General features: G+C 40.4%; 1 protein-coding gene across 1 annotated transcript in view; it reads left to right on the top strand.

Moving 5' to 3' along the window:
* Positions 1 to 124: 124 nt before the first annotated feature.
* The window catches only part of LOC139416531 (peroxisomal biogenesis factor 14), a 106,536-nt gene continuing 82,579 nt past the window's right edge, over positions 125 to 24,081 (top strand). The window contains exons 1-2 of the mRNA XM_071165237.1: positions 125 to 484; positions 11,295 to 11,339. Of these exons, the coding sequence (XP_071021338.1) occupies positions 449 to 484; positions 11,295 to 11,339 (81 nt within the window). The 5' untranslated portion in view covers positions 125 to 448. The remainder of the gene's footprint in view (positions 485 to 11,294; positions 11,340 to 24,081) is intronic.

The following is a 24,081-nucleotide window of genomic DNA, read 5'->3' on the forward strand; positions in this document are numbered from 1 at the left end:
CATGGGAAATGTAGTGTTTTGCTATTTAAAGTCAAACTGACCTGATTTTGAACAAAGTTGAATAAGGAAAAAAATAAATATATAAATATAAATATAAATATATATATATATATATATATCACATGAGGTTGGTGGCACCTTAATTGGGGAGGACGGGCTCGTGGTAATGGCTGGAGAGGAATGAGTAGAATAGAGTATCAAATAGTATCAAGTAGTATCAAATAGTATCAAATACTCCCCTCAGCAATCTCCACTGATTTATATATCTATATCTATATATCTATATCGATCTAATCAGAAAATAATATTTACTATATTGCCTCAACATAATAGAAGGAACGAAAAAAAACTAAAAACATAATGTCGGAGTTTTAGTCCAGTCGTCCTTATTCAGGCCTAAGCAATCGTTCCCGAATGAATCGATTTGAAGAGGAGTAGGCTGGGAAAGATGGCATCTTCTGAACAATCTGATCCGCAAACACAGGTCTCTATTTATACTTTCATACCTAATATAATGGTTTGTAGTTGCATATTGCACTTCCTTGAACCTATGAATTACATTTGCTTGAACCTATGAATTAGCTATGATTAAGCTAGACAGCTAACGTTAGTTGCTAGCTTGGTCTAGCTTGCTAGCTCGAAAAAGTTTCAATGTTTCTGTGTTGACAGGTGAAGGCCACGACACTACCCATACTTTCTATACATGTGAAAGTCATGTAGCTATCATGGTGTCTAGGTAGGTAATAGTTCAACGAGAATCGCAATTATCAATGCTCTAGCTAGCGAAGTAATAGCGCTCGAAAATCCTTCTCCGTATATAGGGTTTTCAGCGTTTACATTTTCCCACATTTTGGCCCCATGCGAACTACAATTTCGACGTTGTGTTTTAGAAAAGCAAATAGTCAAAGCTTTCAAACCGGTTTTCTAAACATATGTTGACATGCCCCTTATCTTTCATATCAGCGAGAAATAATCTTTAAAATAAAAAAGACACACGTATGCCCTTTACAGACAGACTTTACGGCATGTTGCCTGTAAAAAAAAAAAAAGTATAATCGGTCAATGTTTTTTTTAGAGCCCAATTCATTTACCACATTCTTGCCAGGATAATAATTTTATATCTCCATGCATATACTGGCAGGAGTGGGAGGAGATGTAGTCCCTTGTGGGTGGACTATTTTAATAAATCCATTGAATATACACCATTACCAAAAAAATCCATTATTAATTCATTTTAGGCAGGTCCTAAGAAACACGATAGTAAAATGTATTTTCAAAAGAATAGAATGGCATATTCACATGAAATCAATAGTTATTTTGTTAATTAAATGGACAAGACAGACTTAGGCTAACCTGATCACAGTCAACACCAAAGGCTAAGAATATAATGGAAAGATAAAAAATTAAATACAAATAATATTTTTCCCACAGGTGTGGAACCCCTGTCATATAAAAAAAGGATATGTTGAAACAGAGCCCAAGGCAAGCCCATGCCTTTTTGATCCACGTTTCATCTCTTTCCTGCTAGAGGTCGACCGATTAATCCCGATTAATTAGAGACGATTTCAAGTTTTCATAACAATCGGTAGTCTGCCTTTTTCGATGCCGATTATGGCCAATTACATTGCAATCCACGAGGAAACTGTGTGGCAGGCTTGACTGCCTCTTTTACGCGAGTGCAGCGTCAAAAGGACCTAGTAGGTTGCAAGGAGCCAAGGTAAGTTGCTAGCTAGCATTGAATGTATCTTATAAAAAACAATCAATCTTCACATAATCACTAGTTAGCTACACATGATTGATGATATTACTAGGTTAACTAGCTTGTCCTGCGTTGCATATAATCAATGCGATGCCTGTTAATTTATCATTGATTCACAGCCTACTTCAACTTTGCCAAACGGGTTATGATTTAAGAAAAGCGCATTGCTGAAAAAAGCACAGTCTTTGCACAAATGTACCTAACCATAAACATCAATGCCTTTCTTAAACTCAATACACAGAAGTATATTTTTTTAAACCTGCATATTTAGTTTAAAGAAATTAATGTTAGCAGGAAATTGTGTTCAATTTCAACTTGCGTTCAGTGCAAGCAGAGGCTATATGCAACAGTTTGGGCCGCCTGGCTCGTTGCGAACTGTGAACTAATTTGCCAGAATTTTACATAATTAACAACAACATTGAAGGTTGTACAATGCAACAGCAATATTTAGACTTAGGGTTGCCACCCGTTTGATAAAATACGTAACGGTTCCTTATTTCACTGAAAGAATAAATGTTTTGTTTTCAAAATGATAGTTTCCGGATTTGACCATATTAATGACCAAAAACTCGTATTTCTGTGTTTATTATATTATAATTAAGTCTATGATTTGATATTTGATAGAGCAGTCTGACTGAGCGGCGGTTGGCAGCAGCAGGCTCGTAAGTATTCATTCAAACAGCACTTTACTGCATTTGCCAGCAGCTCTTAGCAATGCTTGAAGCACAGTACTGTTTATGACTTCAAGCCTATCAACTCCCGAGATTAGGCTGGCAGTACTAAAGTGCCTATAAGAACATCCAATAGTGAAAGGTATATGAAATACAAATGGTATAGAGAGAAATAGTTGACGCGTTATAAATCCTATAATAACTACAACCTAAAACGTCTTAACTGGGAATATTGAAGAACTGGGAATATTGAACCACCAGCTTTCATATTTCCTGAGCAAGGAACTTTAACATGAGCTTTTTTACATGGCACATATTGCATTTTTACTTTCTTCTCCAACACTGGGTTTTTACATGATTTAAACCAAATTGAACATGTTTCATTATTTATTTGAGACTAAATAGATTTTATTTATGTATTATATTAAGTTAAAATAAGTGTTCATTGTTCATTCAATATTGTTGTAATTGTCATTATTACAATATATATAAAAATCAGGCCGATTTTTAAATGGCATCGGCCTTTTTTGGTCCTCCAATAATCGGTAACGGCATTGAAAAATCATAATCGGTCAACCTCTATTTCCTACCCTCACTTTGCTTTGTGGTGTAGGGTCTTACATTGAGAGTATCTTCGTGAAGATACAGATTGAAAGTATAGATTGCTATAATTTTCTAACACATTTTAGTCTCATGTTGATATTTCACACCATCCGCATGATTTTGGAGTTGCCTATAGGCGATCCAGCAAAATGATAGGCCTACACTTGATTTAGGCTACATTATAGCATGCTAAATATTTCTGATCAGTGATAGATGAGCAAACGAATAGGTGAGCTACCACCGCACTCCCACTTGCCCAGCTAGAAATCACATTGATTAAGTGTGTTGTTGAAATATAGGTTGATCTTTTAGAAATTAAGCAAATTGATTGCACCCAAATTGGCCATCATAATTTAAAGGATTCGTATGATATTCAACAAATATAGTACCCAACATCCATAATTAAGACATGAGGAATTCCCAAAAATGGTCAAAAGCCATCAAAGACATCAACTATGAAATAACACATATGGAATCATGCAGTAACCAAACAAGTGTTAAACAAATCAAAATATATTTTATCTTTGAGATTCTTCAAAGTAGCCACCCGTTGCCTTTGACAGATTTGCACACTCTTGGCATTCTCTCAACCAGCTTCATGAGGTAGTCACCTGGAATGCGTTTCAATTAACAGGTGTGGCTTCTTAAAAGCTAATTTGTGGAGTTTCTTTCCTTAATGCATTTGAGCCAATCGCTTGTGTTCTGATCATGTAGGGGTGATATTCAGAAGATATCCCTATTTGGTAAAATACCAAGTCCATATTATGGCAAGAACAGCTCAAGTAAGAAAATAGAAACGACAGTCCCATCATTACTTTAAGACGTGAAGGTCAGTCAATCCGGAAAATTTCAAGAACTTTCAATGCTTCTTCAAGTGCAGTTGCAAAAACCATCAAGTGCTATGATGAAACTGGCTCTCATGAGGACCACCACAGGAAAGGAAGACCCAGAAATACCTCTGCTGCAGAGGATACGTTCATTAGAGTTAACTGCACCTCAGATTGCAGCCCAAATAAATGCTTCACAGAGTTCAAGTAACAGACACATCTCAACATCAACTGTTCATTGGAGACTGCATGAATCAGGCTTTCATGGTTGTCTTGCTACCAAGAAACATGAGCTATGGACATTAGACTGGTGGAAATCTGTCCTTTGGTCTGATGAGTCCAGAGATTTTTGGTTCCAAACGCTGTGTCTTTGTGAGATGCAGAGTAGGTGAATGGATGATCTCCGCATGTCGTTCCCACCGTGAAGCATGGAGGTGCTTTGCTGGTGACCCTGTCAGTGATTTATTTAGAATTCAAGGCACACTTAACCTGCATGGCTACCTTAGCATTCTGCAGCAATATTCCTTCAAGACTGTTGGAAAAGCATTTCAGGTGAAGCTGGTTGAGAGAATGCCAGGAGTGTGCAAAGCTGTCATCAAATATATTTTGATTTATTTAACACTTTTTTTTTTTTGGTTACTACATGATTCCATATGTGTTATTTCGTAGTTGTGATGTCTTCACTATTATTTTACAGTGTAGAAAATACTAAAAATAAAGAAAAACCTGTGAATGAGTAGGTGTCTGGTACTGTTCATATAGTGGTGGGTAAAACAGTGTGTAAACATTATTAAAGTGACTGATCAACGACTCTATGTACATAGGTTAGTGTAACCGGTGTGAAATGGCTAGCTAGTTAGCGGGGTGCGCGCTAATAGCCTTTCAATCGGTGACATCGCTCGCTCTGAGACCTTGAAGTAGTTGTTTCCCTTGCTCTGCAAGGGCTGCGGCTTTTGTGGAGCCATAGGTAACGATGCTTCGTGGTAGGTGGTTGTTGATGTGTGCAGAGGGTCCCTGGTTCGAGCCCAGGTAGGGGCGAGGAGAGGGACAGAAGCTAAACTATTACATTCGCAGTCTCAAAGGTTCAGGGCAGGGTACTGTGTGGAAGCCGGCTAGAGATGATTGTTTTTAAGTTTTACCTTATCAACCTTAAATGCTTCAACCCAACTCCCCTTGAATAGTCTAATAAATGCCAGCTCTCTGAGAGGGCTATTCCAATGGTGCAATACTCATAAGAAGAAATGTCCTACAAGCCCAAGACTTCGATGGAGAAATGGACTAGTGGCTGAAATTTTTAATTTGAACATGGCAGTCTTATTGTTTTCAATACCATTACTAGAAAACATCTCTGTGCAGTAGGGCTGGGTTGTATACTGTATTTTATGATATTTACTTTACCTTCTATAGAGGTATTTGAAGGTTTGGTTTGTTAAATGTGATAAGCCATGTGTCAGTTTTCATAGTTTACTTCGCTACTTGAGTCATCTCTCTCCACTCTTTCTCTCCGTGCCACTATCCACACAGACCAGACCTACCCTGTCACTCAAGGAGTGTATTCGATGTTACTCAACCACGAGACACTTGCGTTCGTTCTGCATGGCCAATGCAGCACATGTAACAATGTTGATGACAACAATGCTGTTTTCACTTTGCTTCTTAATTTAAATCCACTAGCATTCTATAATAACACGATTAGTTTGTGTTTCTTACATCAGCAAGTTTGTCTCTTCTTAGCAAGTTGCCCTAAATCTTGTGAGGCGCTAATGGTTCGCCGCTAATGCTAACATGCTAACAGTCAATTTCTTCCTATCCGATCTCGATAAACCATTTCTGTATCGACTTCGCTTTTTGCACAGGGGCATTGTCATGCTGAAACAGGAAAGGGCCTTCCCCAAACTGATGCCACAAAGTTGGAAGCGTAGAATCTTCTAGAATGTCATTGTATGCTGTAGTGTTTAGATTTGCCCATGAAAAACAGGCCCAGACCATTATTCCTCCTTCAGCAAACTTTACAGTTAGCTCTAGGGTTTTTATGGAAATTTTCCATGGGAAGTTGAGTCCTGGAATTTTGCTTAAATTCATTTAAAAAAAAAAATAGCTTAACAGGGAACCTTTTTTTGTGGGATACACAAGGCAATTCTAGGTCTTGTGGCATAAACTATCCCCAATTCAATGGAATTGCAATCCTCTGCATGCACAGCTGATTCTTCCTTCACATGTACAGCTGATTCTCAAGATCTTGCACACAAATGAGATACTGCTACACTGTCTGAGCTAAGGACTACACGCTTTCTGGTAAGTTTTGATTACAATACTGGGTGAGTATATGTTATGACATACATGGTTTTTTGTTAACTAGTAGATAGTAGCCTACAGAAAAATGTTTTAATCATTTATAACTTGTTAACAATTTCTGCTAGTTAGTTTTTTGCCATCATGTGGGTTTTAGCTTGCTTGAGCCTGCTAACTGAGGAGTGTTAATTCACCTGTTTCCATACATGTTTAATTTTAAAACATTAATCTTACAAAGGAGTTGTTTAATCTAACTTCTTAACTATTTGTCTGTACATGGAATTGTATTTGTTTTGTTACAATTTTTGTCTTCTAATCTTTACAGGGAAGTGCCACAGTCTGATGTAGAGCTAATGTAGAAGGAAAAGCTGTGTACATTTGCAAATACTGTGCCAAATCATATGTGAAGAATGCAACAAAGATGCAGAATCATCTGGCCAAGTGCATGAAGTTCCCTCAGCGCTCACAACAAGCAACCTCTGACAAAAGTCCCTCTACTTCTATTCGAGGTGAAAATTATGAATCAGACACCTTATCGATAGCAACAGCTCATGGTCCTCCTGGAATCAGAAGTTTGGAGGAACGTAGTCAGAGAAATGGAGGAACGTAGTCAGAGAAATGCTGATGACTGTCTTGCTCGAGCTGTATATGCAACTGGTTCACCTCTGATGCTCACAGGCAATGTGTATTGGAAGAGATTTCTGAATGTTCTTTGCCCAGGATACACCCCTCCAACCAGACATGCTTTATCTACTCATTTGCTGCATGCAGAGTTCAACAGAGTTCAAGTGAAGGTCAAGCAAATCAGTCATCAATGAGTTTGGACCACAGAAGGTATTTGCACTGGTGACAGACAATGATGCGAACATGAAGGCTGCTTGGCTGTGCTGCTCATGCATTGGATCTGCTCCTCAAGCACATCATGGCACTGAAAACATTGGATACACTCTACAAGAGAGCCAAGGAAATGGCTAGGTATGTGAAGGGTCATCAAGTTATAGCAGCAATCTACCTCACCAAGCAAAGTGAGAAGAAAAAGAGCAACACATTCAAGCTTCCCAGCAACACCCGACGGGGTGGTGTTGTCATCATGTTTGACAGTCTCCAGGAGGGGAAGGAGTCTCCAAGAAATGGCCATATCACAGTCTGCCAAAATGGGTCGGGTGATCAAGAGGATCCTCCTGGATGATGTGTTTCGGGAGAGAGTGGTAAGCAGCCTAAAACTCCTGCCTGGAGCTCATTCACGCCGCAGCGTACATGTTGAACCCCAAGTATGCTGGCAAAAGCAAGTGATAGCAACAATCTACCTCACCAAGCAAAGTGAGAAGAAAAAGAGACTACAGTGTCTCACCACTGTGGCCTGGATGAGGGCAAGGTTCTTAACAGTCTGGCAAAGTACACTTTCAAGCAAGGGCTTTGGGATGGAGATGCAATATGGCAGTTGTGCCAACATATCTCATCAGCCACCTGGTGGAGGCGACTTTGTGGATCTGAGGCTCTTTCCCCTGTTGCCTCCATCATCCTCCAAATCCCACCAACATCAGCCGCCTCAGAGCTCAACTGGTCCTTGTTTGGGAACACACACACCAAAGCACAAAACAGGCTGACCAATACAAGGGTTGAAAAATCGGTGGCCATCCAGGCAAATTTGAGGCTTTTTGAGCCTGACAAATAGCCATCCTCAACAAGGTTGGAAAGTGACAGTGAAGATGAGGCCTCCGAGTCTGATGTTCAAGAGGTGGAAATTGAGGATGTCCAGGGAGCAGACGTGGAAGCCTGAGAGGAAGACAACCAAAGCTTTATTTTCCTTTTACAGATGTATGTTGAAAACATTTTTGGGAGATGCGATGGATCATTGGGGATAATTCAATATTTCCTTTTTGTTGTTCAGTGAAATCATCCCAAGTGAAGAGTCAATTCATTTAATTAAAGTTCAATCCATAACTAAATAGTTTTTTTTATTTCTATTGGAAGGATTTAATCATTTGCAATTATTTCTACTGGTAAGGTAAAATGTTTGTTTCTGTCTCCATACGATATGGCAAGTATATCCAATGCAAAAAACATCTACATTTAAATTATATTCATATTATTTTCCATATATTTCTGTTAATTCCCACGGAAAGTTTCCACCTCTGAATATTCCCCAAAATGTGCAACCCTAGTTGGCACTATACATTCAGGCAGGTAGCGTTCTCATGGCATCCGCCAAACCCAGATTCGTCCATTGGACTGCGAGATGGTGAAGCGGGACTCATTACTCCAGAGAATGCGTTTCCACTGCTCCAGAGTCCAATGGCGGCGTGCTTTACACCACTCCAGCCGACGCTTGGCATTGTGCATGGTGACCTTAAGCTTGTGTGCGGCTGCTCGGCCATGGAAACCCAGTTAATGAAGCTCCTGACGAACAGGTTGTGTACTGAAGTTGCTTCCAGAGGCAGATTGGAACTCGGTAGTGAGTGTTGCAATTGAGGACAGACGATTTTTATGTGCTACGCGCTTCAGCACTCGGTGGTCCCGTTCTGTGAGTTTGTGGCCTACCACTTTGCGTCTGAGCCGTTGTTTCTTCTAGATTTTTCCACTTCACAATAACAGCACTTACAGTTGACCGGGGCAGCTCTAGAAGGGCAGAAATTTGATGAACTGACTTGTTGGAGGTGGCATCCTATGACGGTTGAAAGTCATTGAGCTCTTCAGTAAGGCCATTCTACTGCCAATGTTTGTCTATGGAGATTACATGTCTGTGTGCTCAATTTTATACACCTGTCAGCAATGGGTGTGGCTAAAATAGCCAAATCCAATCATTTGAAGGGGTGTCCACCTACTTTTGTATATACTTTTCCCACATTTTGTTAATTTACAGCCTTATTCTAAAATGGATTAAAAGTCAAAAAAAAGTATTCAAAGATACCTTATTTACATAAGTGTTCAGACCCTTTGCTATGGGACTTGAAATTGAGCTCCGGTACCTCCTGTATACATTGATCATCCTTGAGATGTTCCTACAACTTGATTTGTAGTCCACCTGTGGTAAATTCTATTGATTGGACATGATTTGGAAAGGCACACACAGTTGACAGTGCCTATCAGAGCAAAAACCAAGCCATGAGGTCGAAGCAATTGTCTGTAGAGACTCGAGACAGGATTGTGTCGAGGCACCAACCTGGGGAAGGGTACCAACACATTTCTGCAGCATTGAAGTTCCCCAAGAACACAGTGGCCTCCATTCTTAAAAATAAGTTTATAGCCAGCTCTAGGAAGAGCCTTGGTGGTTGTCTGGCCAAACTGAGCAATCGGGGGACAAGGGCCTTGGTCAGGGAAGTTATGAAGAACCCGATGGTCAATCTGACAGCTCTTGAGTTCCTCTATGGAGATGGGAGAAACTTCCAGAAAGACAACCATCTCTGCAACACTCCACCAATCATGCCTTTATGGTAGAGTGGCCAGACAGAAGCCACTCCTCAGTAAATGTCACACGACAGCCCGTTGGAGTTTTCCAAAAGGCACCTAAAGGACTCCGACCATGAGAAACGAGATTCTCTGGTGTGATGAAACCAAGATTAAGCTCTGTGGCCTGAATGCCAAGTGTCACATCTGAAGGAAACCTGGCACCATCCCTACGGTGAAGCATGGTGGTGGCAGCATCATGCTGTGTGGATGTTTTTCAGCGATAGGGGCTGGGAGACTAGCCCGGATCGAGGAATGGAGCAAAGTACAGAGAGATCCTTGATGAAAACACTTCTCCAGAGCACTCAGAACCTTAGACTGGGGGCAAAGGTTCACCTTCCAACAGGACAACGACCCTAAGCACACAGCCGAGACAATGTAGGAGTGGCAGACTTGAGGCTGCAATCGCTGCCAAAGTTGCTTCAACAAAGTACTGAATAAAGGGTCTGAATACTTATGTAAATGTAATATTTCAGTTTATTTGTAATACATTTGCAAAAATGTCTATAAACCTGTTTTTGCTTGGTTATGAGTTATGTGTAGATTGATGAGGGTGGGGGGGGGGGGGGGGGGAATCTAATCCATTTTAGAATAAGGATGTAACGTGGGAAAAAGTCAAGGGGTTTGAATACTTTCTGAATACACTGTATTGTAGCCTGCCTGGAGTGGACCTGGGTCCGAGCCGTAGTCGTGTCATTTAACAGTTTCCTACAGAATGTCAAAATGGAGATTAAGCCTATGCTTCAGGAACTACAAATACAATATAGCTGGTGCTGTATTACAGGAGTTTATCAGGTTTATGGCCGAAATGTGACAAGTGAATGGAACTGTCTGAAGATTTTTTTCCCCCAACTGATTCAACTAGATTAGCCTAAATGTTTTAGGCCCTCAATAATGTGCTTACTTTACATCAGCAACCCAGGAATTAGTGCAACATTTGCTTTGTCATCCATTGCTGTGAAGACCGAACTAACAGTGTCAGGCCTACATGCGGAACTGAGACAGACAAGATAACATAATTTGATTTCCGAAATGTAAATTATTCAGACCTTATCTTAAATGTCGTCTTCTACCCTATCATACCCTTCAGGCAGACCTGGGCCTCTGGGCATGGGACTCTCGAAACTGACATATCTTACATATTACATTTGTATTATTATACACTAAATAAAATGTCCTGACAATGTTAAGGATGTTTTGTTCTCCATTTTGTGAATGTTACCATTGTACTATGTCAATATCCTCTTAATACAAAGTTGTTCTAATTAGGCTATTGATAGTTGTTGGCCCATGCCTAATGTTGTTTTTAGAAACCCTTTTGATAAATTAGGCCTAGATTTTGTACTAAGATTTTTAGTCTTCAAATGGTGTAGGCCTAAGCTATTTATTATTATCTGACTAATATACTAAAGATCTAATGGTCCTTAACCTGCTTTTCTATACAATTTGCGATCTATACTATATAGATATTTTGTTCAGGCTGCTGTAATTCACATGTTCATCTAACCTTTGGCATCTTGGATTTTCAAGCATGTGCCGACTGTGTACAGAGAGAGCCTATTCAGGCTACATGAATATCCCCTGTGGCAGTGTACTTCTGAGTATCATTTGCTGAAATATTAGACAAATCCAACCCGCACACTCCACATTGCCAGTAGGTGGAGCTCTAATCCAAGCATCTGTTCATGTTTTCAGCCTCGTGCTCCGTCCAGAGATGAAGTTGCCCCCAGAGAAGCACTGGTAAGATGACGTCACTGTGTTCTGCACAACTAACCAAGTGAAACCCTCCACTGTTTACCAGCTTATTTCTAGTCCTATTTTCACTAGGCAGAGAGTGAACACAAAGCCCTATTCAATCAAAACTAAGGCTAAACAGGATTTTTTTTTTTTTAGATAAGTAAAAGAAATACTGTTTTTCATGAACATGTTTAGATAGTTCAACACTGTTTTGTTGACTTTAAATGAAGCAATGTGAAATTAAATGACCCTTTCCTGGAAGAATGCTTCTTATTTTCTGTAAACGTGTGTTACAGATTGGTATTGAATAGCTTATCTTTTTATTAGCTGTTGTAAGTCTCTTTCAAAGGGGCTGTAGGCCTACATTTTAATTGCCCACTACCACGCCCTGCATCTTTCCATTTTTTATTCCCTTATGTCATGTATGATTTTCCTCCTAAACCACAGATGAAAAGCGTTTTCCTTGCTAGTTAGTTTATTCTTAACAAATATGTCCGTTAGGCCTCATTTTATTTTGCATCAGAATCTGTGCTCCTTTCAAACCTTTCAGAATGCTGTTAAAGTACTGTTTTGTTTTGTAAGTTTAATGGCATGATGTGCAACAATTTAATGGCATGATGAATTGGCCATTAAAACAAATACAGTGGAATAAAATGGTAAACCTTGAACATGGCAATGGTCATTTCAACACCAAACAACCACATAGGATATTGCTTGCATTTCAAATGTTGTATCCAAGGATATTGATTGTAGTCATTCTTGTTTAGGTAGCCTCCTGTCCACACAAGGTGTCACTTACAGGATACGTTTAAGTTAAGACAAACCTTGTCACACAGATACAGTATGTGAGCTATGCAGCTCACATATCAGTCCACATATCAGTCCACTTAAAAAGAAAAAAGCAGTGAATGTTCATTCTTATCATGAACTTTGTTGTGGCTTGTAAGATGGAAGATTGTCCAGCTATCATTCATTGTTCAAGGGGACCAATTATCTGACAGTCACTTTGGAACCAGTGACTATCTAATAGGCTTCTTAATAAGATGATACTTCTAGTGTTTTGTCTTTGAGGAATAAAAAAAGGGACTTTTTGAACTGTTCTGCTACATTGATACGTCTCTTTAAAGTCAGGGGTCGATTGGATGTTTGAATTGTTGTACAAAGCTTTGATCTTCTACCATTGTGGTCCGAATGTGGTTCTAATGTGTGAGTAAGATTAATTAAACAGTAACAGAATGATGCAGAGACAGATTTTTCCCTTTAAAAAAAAAATGTATTTCAAACAAAAGAACGTTGATTGCAAAGTTAAACAAACCATACGACTCGATGCACAAGGACTACTTTTAATGACTTCCACAGAAATTCCACAATTTTTTGCAATAATCGTTTTTTTGTTTGTTTGTTTAAACAAACCAATCTGAGTTTCAACATCATTCTGTTACTGTGGAATTGGCCAAAAGTGGTGTGAAAGGTCTAAACTGCTTTAGATAAGCTCATGACTGAAGTCTGTGAGACTGTTTTGGCACTCTGGGTGCTTGCTATGGGTCCGCGTACTGTACCCACCGCACTAGTAACCTAGTGGCACTAGTAGCCTAATATCTTACACACACGTCAACGCACCGGTGCGCCTCATAACAGGGATCCGATATGTATTCTTGAATACATCTGTGACACATTGTCTTAGTGTTCGCTCTTACCTTTCTCATTCGCTACTACCGAGGCTGATTTAATCCTGTCATGGGGTCATTGATTGTTGTAGTTTTCTCCTAGGCTTTATTTCAATTTAATTCATCTTTATCCAAGTGTGTTACCCCCCCTCCCCCCCCCCCCTCTCCCCCATTCTTAAAAAGAGGATATATTCTTGTTATGAAGGTCCTGGTTCAAGACATGGTTGACATGTCCCCCCCCCCCCCTCCTCTTTTTCTCCTTTCTTTTTTTGATGAGCTGCTCTTTCCCAGTTAAGTGGATTATTACAGTAGGGATAATTCTTGTCACATGGCATTATTTGGATGAGGTGAATAATTGAAATTTGTGTCTGAAAGCATTTTATCTGGATGAGAGGAAGGGGACTGCTGGCAGGGGTTGGAGGGAGGAGGCTTCTAGGTGTGTGTGTGTGCGTGTGTGTGAGTGTCAGGCTAGGGACACCAGTCAATGTTAACAGGTTCTGACTCACCTCGCCCGATCAGCGGGCCCTGGCTTACCGAACGGCTCGGTAGCTCGGGTGAAGCCACTGCCACCACCGCCTCGGCCAGGGTGAGACACTGAGAAGGAGCAGGTTTGGACCTGCAGTTTTTCTCTCAGCGGGCTGGCACAGACCGAGCGCTCCCTCCGGTTCACTGGAGTACTAGTCAGTCGCTCCCAGCTACCGCGGGCGGTTGCCTTGGGGGCTGGGGTTGTCCCTCTCATTCACTCGCCCGTCCCTGTCCTCGCTTTGCCACTCACTGCCTCTCCTTCTCGCCATCTTGCTTCTTTTACCCTCATTGCCCCCCATCAAATCTATCCTTCCCCCTCCCAATTCTATCTAGTTCTCTGAAAAAAACTCCAATCGTTGTCATCAGAAAAATAGAACCATGTTTGTTTGTCAACCCCAGCTCGCACCATTCAATGTGGATATGCTAATGGGCATGACCTCTGGAAAGAAAGAGAAGAGGAGCAGGTTGTTTCAATCTCACTGGCTGGCTGCTGTGTCTCCCATACTGTGTCTCTGCATAGGCTGGGGCTCTACATGATGCTGTGGAAGTGTTGTGTACAGCTTGCCCTCGGGGAACCAAGGGGGGGGGGGGGTGTGTGTGTATGTGTGTGTATGCAACTATGTGTGTGGGTGCATGTATAGTGTGTGTACAGTAGGCCTATGTGCGCATGTGTGTTTAGGGGTGCTGGGTTGGAGGAGCAGGGGGGGAGGTAATGGGAGGGGGGAAAGTTGTAAGAAGAACATCCCGGTCTCACACAACTTCAAAAGCTCCCCTTCCCCAGGATATTAAGCGACTGTGATGAAAAATTTAGCGAGCGTTAAATAAGGCGCTTTGAAGTGATCTGTTTTGGCTCAGCAGTCTCTGAATTTCCGTAGCCCCTCTGCTATCACCATCATGCTAGCTAGCTAGAGAGAGAGAAAATGAAAATGCATAAAGCCCAGGAGTTGGGTGGGGGGGGCTGAAGAGATGCCAACGTATATGTTGGAAGTACTGCCAGTGGCATGGGTCAAGACTGCTTCTGCTCCCCCTGGTCTATCTCTACCTCTTTCCTCCTCATTTTCCCCTTTTCTTCTGCTATTCTTCCCTGTTCCCATGAGCCCTGGCAGACATACAGTGCCATCAGAAAGTATTCACACCCCTTTTTACCCCCACATTTTGTTGTTACAAAGTGGGATTCAAATATATTATTTTTTTGTTAACAATCTACACAAATTACTCTGTCAAAGTGGAAGAAAAATTCTAACATTGGTATAAAAAAAAATATTTAAAAAAGTCTGTTGGAAAGCAGACTGAACCAGGTTTTCCTCTAGGAGTTTACCTGTGCTTAGATCTATTCTGTTTATTTTTTATCCCACCCAAAAATCCCTTGTCCTTGCTGATGACAAGCATACCCATAACATGATGCAGCCATCAACATGCTTGAAAATATGAAGTGGTGCCCCAAACATAACACTTTGTATTCAGGACATAAAGTTAATTTCTTTGCCACCAATGTTAGAGTTTTACTTATACCTTATTGCAAACAGGCTTCCTTTTCACTCTGCCAATAAGGTTAGGTGTTGTGGAGTAACTACAATGTTGTTGATCCATCCTCAGTTTTGTCCTGTCACAGCCATTAAATGTCTGCCAATAGGTGCCCTTTGTGAGGCATTGGAACATCTCCCTGGTCTTTGTGGTTGAATCTGTGGTTGAAATTTGTTGCTCAACTTGAGGGACCTTACAGATAATTGTATGTGTGGGGTAGAGAGTTGAGGTAGTAATTCAAAAATCCTGTTAAACACTATTATTGCACACCGAGTGAGTCCATTCAACTTAATGTGACTTGTTAAGCACATTTTTTTTACTCGTGAAACTATTTAGGCCTGCCACAACAAAGGGGTTAAATACTTATTGACTCAAGACGATTCAGATTTTCATTTTTAATTTGTATTAATAAAAATAATAATAATTCCACTTTGACATTATGGAGTGTAGGCCAGTAACACATTTTTCAGTTTAATCCATTTTAAATTCAGGCTTTAACACAACAAAATGTGAATACGTGCTGAAGGCCATGTATGTTCTTCAAATGCCTGTTTTGAAAACAACATTTTGATTCTGTTGGGGGTGTAAGTCCCATGTGACATGATAGTGATATCAGGAAGTCATGAGGTCCCCAGGAGCCTAACTTGTGATCCCCCCCCAAGTAGTTAAAAAATAATATTTGTCCTCCATAGCCAACATTTGAACAAAATGCAAATGAAGAATTGTTGAAATGTGTAAAACATTTGACAACTTTTTAAAGCGGCAAGCTATAAATTGAGGACTACAAATCTGACACCAATCAGATATGGGTGAATAATAGCTGACACATTGAAGTCACCTAGCTTGCCACATTTAGCTAACTACTAGGCTACAGTACTAGTTTTGTAATGGAGGAAAATCTTCTCGATTTAATAAAAAAAACATAAGACAACATGTCTGAAAACAAGAAGCCTCTCACTGATGTCACATTTATTTAGAAAGGCCTATGCGTTTTCATATTGAACAAACTGTTACAACACTCCATATTCCTTATTCCGACAGAATAAGCAATGATATTCAGTAATGGGTCCAGTAGGGTGTTACTTAGTCTGTCAGAAAACTGCTGCAATTTAGTTTGTCTAGGGAACCTTCCTTTTAGATTTTTCTTTTTTCCTCTTTGCTCATTACTTTAATTGTAATTGTAATCCTTTATTGGAGCTGTCTGCAGTAAAGGAGAATTATGGTCAGAGTGGGGGCGCGAGCCACAGAGATATTTCATGATTATTGGAGAAGACGGTCACTAGGTGGCAGCCAGTATTTCGGCCTTACTGTGATTACTGGGTTGGGAATTGATGATTGTGTGAGAGACTGAGTATGTGTGTTAGCTGGTGGTTCTAGCTGCTTCTACCCAAACACTCTCCGAGCTTAAAAATATCAAAATTCAGTGCAAAAGCATCTGAATAACGCCTGACGCCTCATGCTCTATGTATTGTACGTCTGACATTTGTTCTGACGAGCTATGTTAGTGTTTGCTTTATAGATCTGTCCTTCGTATTGAGTGGAGGTCCTCTTTCGGGGGTTTCATACACATTGAACAGAAAAAAACTATTTTGCAGAGCCTCCCTAGGGAACACAATCTATGGTATTTTGTGGGGCACACAATATACCATAATGCTATATTATTACACCATATGGAGTTTGTGTTGTGAAAAAAAAAAAAAATCTCATTTCTTTCAGTGCATTTTGTAACACTTGTCAAAGTTGTCCACTTAGTTGAGCGTACTTCTTAGGTCTTGGTGAACCTGTCTCTGAGACTCAATTTCTCTGAGTCGCTCTTGTTGTGCATCTATTCGATGTGTTTGTGTCAGTGGTTAATGATACAGGAAGGACCCACTGTTTTATTGTTGCTGTGTTGCACTTTTTTCCTCCCCCCTCACCCCCCTGGTAGCCTCCTTAGAGGACTCTGTATGAATTCTCACTGTCATGTCCAAGGACGAGTGGCGCAGGGTCAGCTAATTGCTTTTATGATTATGATTTCACGTCAGATTTATCGTGCATGCTCGGAGCACATCTTCCAGGTCTGCCGACACTGCTGGCTTCTCAAAATGAGTTTACTGCTCCTGGCTTGGACTTCTTGTTTAAAGGTCCAATGCAGCAGTTTTTATCTCAATATGAAATCATTTCTGAGTAACAATTAAGTACCTTACTGTGAGTTTTTTATTTTTATTAAAATGGTTAAAAAGAAACAAAAATAGCTTCTTAGCAAAGACCAATTTCTGAGAGTAGTCTGAGTAGTCTGAGTGAGTGGCCTTATTGGACTTGTGTAATGAGAAGGAATTGTAACCTGAGAACTAGCTGTTATTGGCAGAGAGGTGTGATTTATTATTTTTTTGTTATTGATCTATTAACTTTTCCTTCTGGTGATGTCACCAGGGAGGCCAAAACTCCATCCCACCAAAACAAGCTGAAATTTCAGGCGGTCTTTTCAAACAACTCTTACACTAAAAAGGCATTACCATAATTTTCACAATTTACAGTGTTATTCCAACCTCGTAGTGTGGAAATGTGTATATATAAAATACATTTTTATAAAACACAATCACATTTTTGACTGAATTAGGCCTTTTAAGTGCAGGTCACACTTTTTGACTCATTAGACCAGAATGTGGGTGAATCAGACAGGCTTCCCCACCCCCATCCCTTTTGGCCACAAAATGCTCTTTCTCCAGCGGGTTCTTGAACGTGAGAAATATTGAGGTCATGATGAAGGGATGACACAGACAAGGATTCTTGCGCTTATAAAAAGGTCTGTTAATAAATCTTTCCTCTTTATTTCTGTGTGCCAAATGTCTTTCTGATGTTGGTGATTTTCTTATGGTTCCACCCTGCTCTTTGAAAAGGATAAGTAGAGAGGAGTCCAAGCCAAATGTTTACTGTTTTGTGGTTTCTGCTCTGCTGCACCAGAACTGTGTTCCTCACTTCCTTTAAAGGGATACTTCGGGATTTTGGCAACGAGGCCCTTTATCTACTTACCCAGAATCAGATGAACTTGTGGATAGCATTTTTATGTCTCTGCGTGCAGTTTGAACAAATTTGCTAATTAACGATAGCGCTAGCTGTTCCTGTAGACTTCCAATCATTGCGCTAATGCTAGTTAGCGTTGGCTCGCAAAACTACTTCCAACTTCCTTCATACTGGATGCTGAGACATAAAAATGTTATCCATGAGTTCATCTCTAGGGATGTGGATTTTTAATTTCCAAAATCCCAAAGTATCCCTCTAATGCAGTGGGACACTTTTTTTCCCCCAATGCTGCCTCTTTTCTTTCTAAACTGTGAAAATGTTTAAGCTAATAATTAGCACATATATTTCATTGTTCATGTAAAGGATTGATTGTAAGGCTGTATTGATTTCGTATTGTAAACTGTTCAGAGCCTCTTGTTCGCTGTAGTAGTTTTGACCTCACATTGACCTGTGGGCTAAGTTACAGTGCAATGGCAGATGCAGCCCAAAAGAATTACACTTTCTGGAAAGTTCAATTTTCAAACATTGAAGTCTATGATTATGAAGAATTCCATCAACTTTAATTAGTGCTTTTGAATTTATTTGTAGAAATGTTAATCATAGCGAATACACTAATGCAAACAACATGGTAACAAAGCTATAATTTCCAAATTCTCTCATAAATTTGTGAGCTGTCATATGTTTGCTTAACATTATATAATTTTAAAACATTTTTAATTAGGGCGTAGTTAGTTTGTCTCAATATGCTTGGGAAAGAATCATCATTGAGTTGGGTTTTAACACTCACTACTGTTCCACTTTGTAATTATTTCGGCTTGATTTACCATTTGCGTCACATTTGTGTGCAGAATCGGAGAGCAGGGAAACTTGGGTCTGTGAGTGGCTCGTTTCTCACAGCGAGACTTGAAATCTCCAGATGAATCAGAGATGTCTACGCTGTCAAGACTGCTCACATCGCTCTCAGCCTCCAATGTCACTTTCAAGGCATAATTACACAAGTTGTGTTGATTAGTATGAGATGCAATTACGCTGGCTTTCCGCCGCAAATGGGGGATGTGATGCCTCTTGATTGACAGCAAGCATCCTGGCTTTAATAAGTAAATGACTATGGTAATTCAGGTACTGAGACCCTTTGATTTGTCAGCATCTTTTTCATTTTGGCGATGTCCTCTGATTTTAATGAACAGGAGGGTGATTGAAGCTCTCTCTCTCTCGTTCATTCGTTCATTTCTCTGGCCTGAAAGCATTGTCAGTAGGGGAGGCCCAAACTGTTTTGCAGGCCATATTCCAAATCCCTCCACTGATGCTGAATTCTGTTTCTTCTGATGGTTTGATCAAGTGTGTAAAAAGCATAATCTTGAAAGCTGCCTTTTGCCTGTACTACACTGTTGCACGGCTTTTTTCAGTTTTGTGGAAATAAGAGAAATGATTAGTAATTTACACTTCAGGGATTTTTTTTCATATTTTTTATCTGGCTTCCCAGTGAGTTATTAGCTGTTAATTTGTCTGCCAGCTCCCCTGCAGCGCCAGATATTTGTTTAAATGGTGGGATTCCCTCAGTGCAATTGTAACTACTGTATACTTGGGAAAATGCTGCTGAGCTCTCTCTAATTACGTAACGCAATGCTTGTGCTGGTTAGTGGGAGAATATTAGGGCGAGCTATGAATAAGGAGAGCTAAAAAGTCACTTCACTTAAAGGGATAGTTCAGTATAATGACATATTTAGGTACACTATCTAAATATGTAAGTTCGCTGAACTAGTCTTATCCCTTTAAAGTGTTTTCCAGACAGGAAAATTGACATGTATGTTCAGAAGCGAGATCATATGTTGCTAACTAAAGGCCAAAGGCTTGCCATATTGCAAATGATATAGTAACCCATTATCTCAAAATCCACACATTTCTAAATTAAGTTTTGAAAGAATACTGAAATTTGAGAAGACTGCCTTTTTATTAAGACTACCCCTTTAACACCATGTAGGACAACTGTCTTTTTAGACCATGCAGGCCCCATCTAAAAGTCAGATATCAGTCAGTCTTTACTAGATTTACACAATGACTTAAGGGAAATGCCCTTGTTAGTCTCACTAGAGCCCAGAGTCTGTTCATGCTGGTAACCCCCTACAGACTCATACATGTGCTGCATAAATATAATGAAATAATTTGCACTTGCACTCACTACCCCAGCTGTAATTTATATGGATTGAATGAGTGCTGCATTGTGGAAAAGCATGAGTGGACCAAACGCTCGTTTGTCACCTCTAATAAATGTTGGAATGTAAATTATGAAGTTATGCTTCAGATGTAAATGCACTTTATTTCAGTCCCTTAATGTAAAGACCCCACTCCAATACATTAAGACAAAGGGGGAGTCGGGTGGGGGATTTAACTTAGAATTCGGACTGTTTTCACAATCAATAATAAACACAAAAGACCGTAGATGGGGAACATTATAACATATCTGACGTCGAGTTCATAAATTATTGCTTGAAAGCAGGCTTGTACACCAAAAATGTAAATACATTAATGTTATTAATAATGTAGTGACTAATAGTTCTATCAAGACTGTAATAGCAGTTTAATGGAATATGACAGCAAGAATGTATTACACTTCTTACATTTAGATGGGACCTCATAGGACATTTATCAGGGATTTCTGAAACATATTTTCTTGATTATTTTGTTAAGCTAATTGCTTCTTTTCCCCACAACGTCTTCTCGGGGAGAGAGGAGAAAAAAAAACACGTAATGGATATTAATTAATACGTGTCAGTTTTCTCAGTTTGATGAAAAATAATGAAAGGGAAACGCTAATAGGATTTTGGAGTTTCTCTGTGTGTGGTGCCCCGAGATTATGACTTTATCAAGGGTATCAGAATAAGATAGCACTCTATAAATGAGTAGAAATTCAGGTCTGCTGTTTAAAATGAATGCAAACATTCCAAATAGAATATTTTGAATGTTTTACCTTAATTAGGCTACCATGGCCAATAGACAAGATACTGTACGTATTGAACACTCACTGTACCATGAGGTGATCTGCGTTACATTAAATTCAAAAGTTTGAAGTTAAGCGTCTGTTGGTTTACACTGTTGGAACGAAGCACTTGGGGCTCTTCTGGCAAAGTCACTTCTGACAGTTCCAAATAATTTGTTTTCAGTCGGACAGGGTCATTGTATAGACTTGCTTTCTGAAAACTGTCTCATTCTCTTAGCTTAGGCTGGATCTTTGTTGTCAGGGAGCTGTCTCATTTTGTTAAACTTGACCCGTCCTCTCTCTGGACCTTAAATGTACATCTACACTGATAACCTGACTTTCCCACACTTTTGGGGGACATAGAGAAGAGCAGACATTATCAGTAGCCCGACATGACATCATTATCAGCCAGCCACCCCATAATATGGTAGACCCACTATACTCTCAGTGTAGACTACTTGACTCTTGTCAGGAGATGTATGTGCCCACAGGCAGTCTATAGGGAAAGAGCAGTGTTAAGAGCTGTCATTAAGGTGTGGCACAAGTCCAGACCAGCAGATAAACAAAGGCTGACACATTCTTCAACCCATTGGCACGACTGCGCAATTATTAAACACCTGGACTGGCTCACTTCCCTGGGCCCCAGTGGCAGTGTTTCTGGTGCGAGTCATCTTCAAAATTGAAGGTTTGACAGAAAGACATGTTTTTCCATTGCCCCTCTCCTGTCACCGCTATCTGTTCTAACTTTTCACCTCAACACTCTGCACCCGACAAAGCAAATCAATCTTTGACACAGAATTTTGATCATGAAACCAAGATATGCATGTAGATCAGGCTATATATTAAATCATTTTTTTTGTTCTATCCATCTCTCCCACCAGCTCAACAAGAACCTGTTTGACCGACTAATTTATTATAAGTATGTGACTTCTCCCTGGTGTGTCCCTCCCCATTTCTGTGTGAGCCTGTCATGCTTTTTGCCCCCGCCAGCCTGTAGAAAGTGGTTTTAAGTATCGGGCGGCAGGAAAAGGGAAGTGGGGGGGTTCGTCAAATGCCTCTGCTTTTGAAATGCGGAGAGTGGTATTGATGTGTTACTATGTGTCTAGGTCGACACAATGACAGAACAGGTGGGGCGTCTGCTGTCGAGCGTCTTGCCAACTCAGCCCCTTTGCTGTAACATGCCACCCTGTGTGATATTAGAGTGGCTGGCTGGGCTGTCTGTTCGGCTCATACTATTGAGGCCCAGTGAAATCTTAACATGTACTTTCACCAACAGTGTGTGCTGAATTCGTGGCGGGTGACTGTCAAAATTCGCCTTGTGCCGTCAACCGCAGTGCTATTGCAAATGATATGCTCAATCTGCTACCTTACAATATACTCCTACAGTTTTATGTAATAGAGGTGGAGATGCCAGTTCAAGTTGATAGTTGTTAGACGCATCAAGTACAGAAGCAATAGTGCTGATTTTATAATCTTATTACTGTGGTGGAAAGAGTAGGCTGGCACCATTGTCTAGGCCTACAGGCTTTCTGAAAGTATATAGTAAATCAGGAGTATTCTGGCTGAATTTAGGGGAAAAATGAGATTCCGCCTCCAATATCACACTTTTATGAGTATCACTTCAGCTTTGGCATGCTACGTGGACTGGTTTTAATACTCAACTTGAGTGTATACACTGAGTGTACAAAACATTAAGGACACCTGCTCTTTCCATGACCTAAACTGACCAGGTGAATCCAGGTGAAATCTACGATCCCTTGTTGATGTCCCTTTTTTTAAATCCACTTCCATGTACACTGAACAAAAATATCAATGCAACATGCAAAGTGTTGCTCCCATGTTTCAAGAGCTGGAATAAGATCCTAGAAATGTTCCATACACACACAATTTGTTTACGTCCCTGTTAGCATTTCTCCTTTGCCAAGATAATCCATCCACCTGACAGGTGTGGCATATCAAGAAGCAGATTAAACAGCATGCTCATTACACAGGTGCAGCTTGTGCTGGGGACAATAAAAGGCAACTCTAAAATGTGCAGTTATGTCACACAACATAATTCCACAGATGTCTTAAGTTTAGAGGGAGCATGCAGTTGCCATGCTGACTGCAGGAATGTCCACCAGAGCTGTTGCCAGAGAATTGAATGTTAATTTCTCTACCATAAGCCGCCGCCAACGTCGTTTTAGAGAATTCCGCAGTACGTCCAACCGGCCTCACAACTGCAGACCACGTGTATGGCGTCGTGTGGACTGATGTCAACGTTGTGAACAGAGTGCCCCATGCTAACGGTGCGGTTATGATATGGGCAGGCATAAGCTACAGACAGTGAACACAATTGCATTTTAGGGATGGCATTTTGAATACACAGAAAAAATGTAACGAGTAACAAGAGTCTGAGGCCCATTGTGAGGCCAATTTATTTTAGGGTATCTGTGACCAACAGAAGCATATCTGTATTCCCAGTCATGTGAAATCCATAGATTAGGGCCTAATTAATTTATTTCAATTTACTGATTTCCTCATATGAACTGTAACTCAGTAAAATCTTTGAAATGGTTGCATGTTCTGTTTAGAATTTTGTTCAGTATAGATGAAGTGGAGGAGACCGGTTAAAGAAGGATTTTTAAGTTTTGAGACAATTGAGACATTAATTGTGTAGGTGTGCCATTCAGAGGGTGAATGGGCAAGACAAAAGATGTAAGTGCCTTTAAACGGGGTATGGTAGTAGGTGCCAGGTGCACCGGTTTGTGTCAAGAACTGCAATGCTGCTGGGTGTTTCACTCTCAACAGTTTCCTGTGTGTATCAAGTATGGTCCACCACCCAAAGGGCATCCAGCCAAATTGTGGCACAACTGTGGGAAGCATTGGAGTCAACAAGGGCCAGTATCCCTGTGGAATGCTTTCGAGACCTTGTAGAGTCCATTCCCCGACGAATTGAGGCTGTTCTGAGGGCAAAAGGGGTGTACTTTAATGCTCACAAGCCTTTTAGGCATGCAATGACCCAATTTATCTTGATTGAGAAGCAAGGACTAGCATAACTGTGACTCTG

The sequence above is a fragment of the Oncorhynchus clarkii genome, chromosome 9 (assembly GCF_045791955.1).
Source record: "Oncorhynchus clarkii lewisi isolate Uvic-CL-2024 chromosome 9, UVic_Ocla_1.0, whole genome shotgun sequence".
Taxonomy (NCBI): domain Eukaryota; kingdom Metazoa; phylum Chordata; class Actinopteri; order Salmoniformes; family Salmonidae; genus Oncorhynchus; species Oncorhynchus clarkii.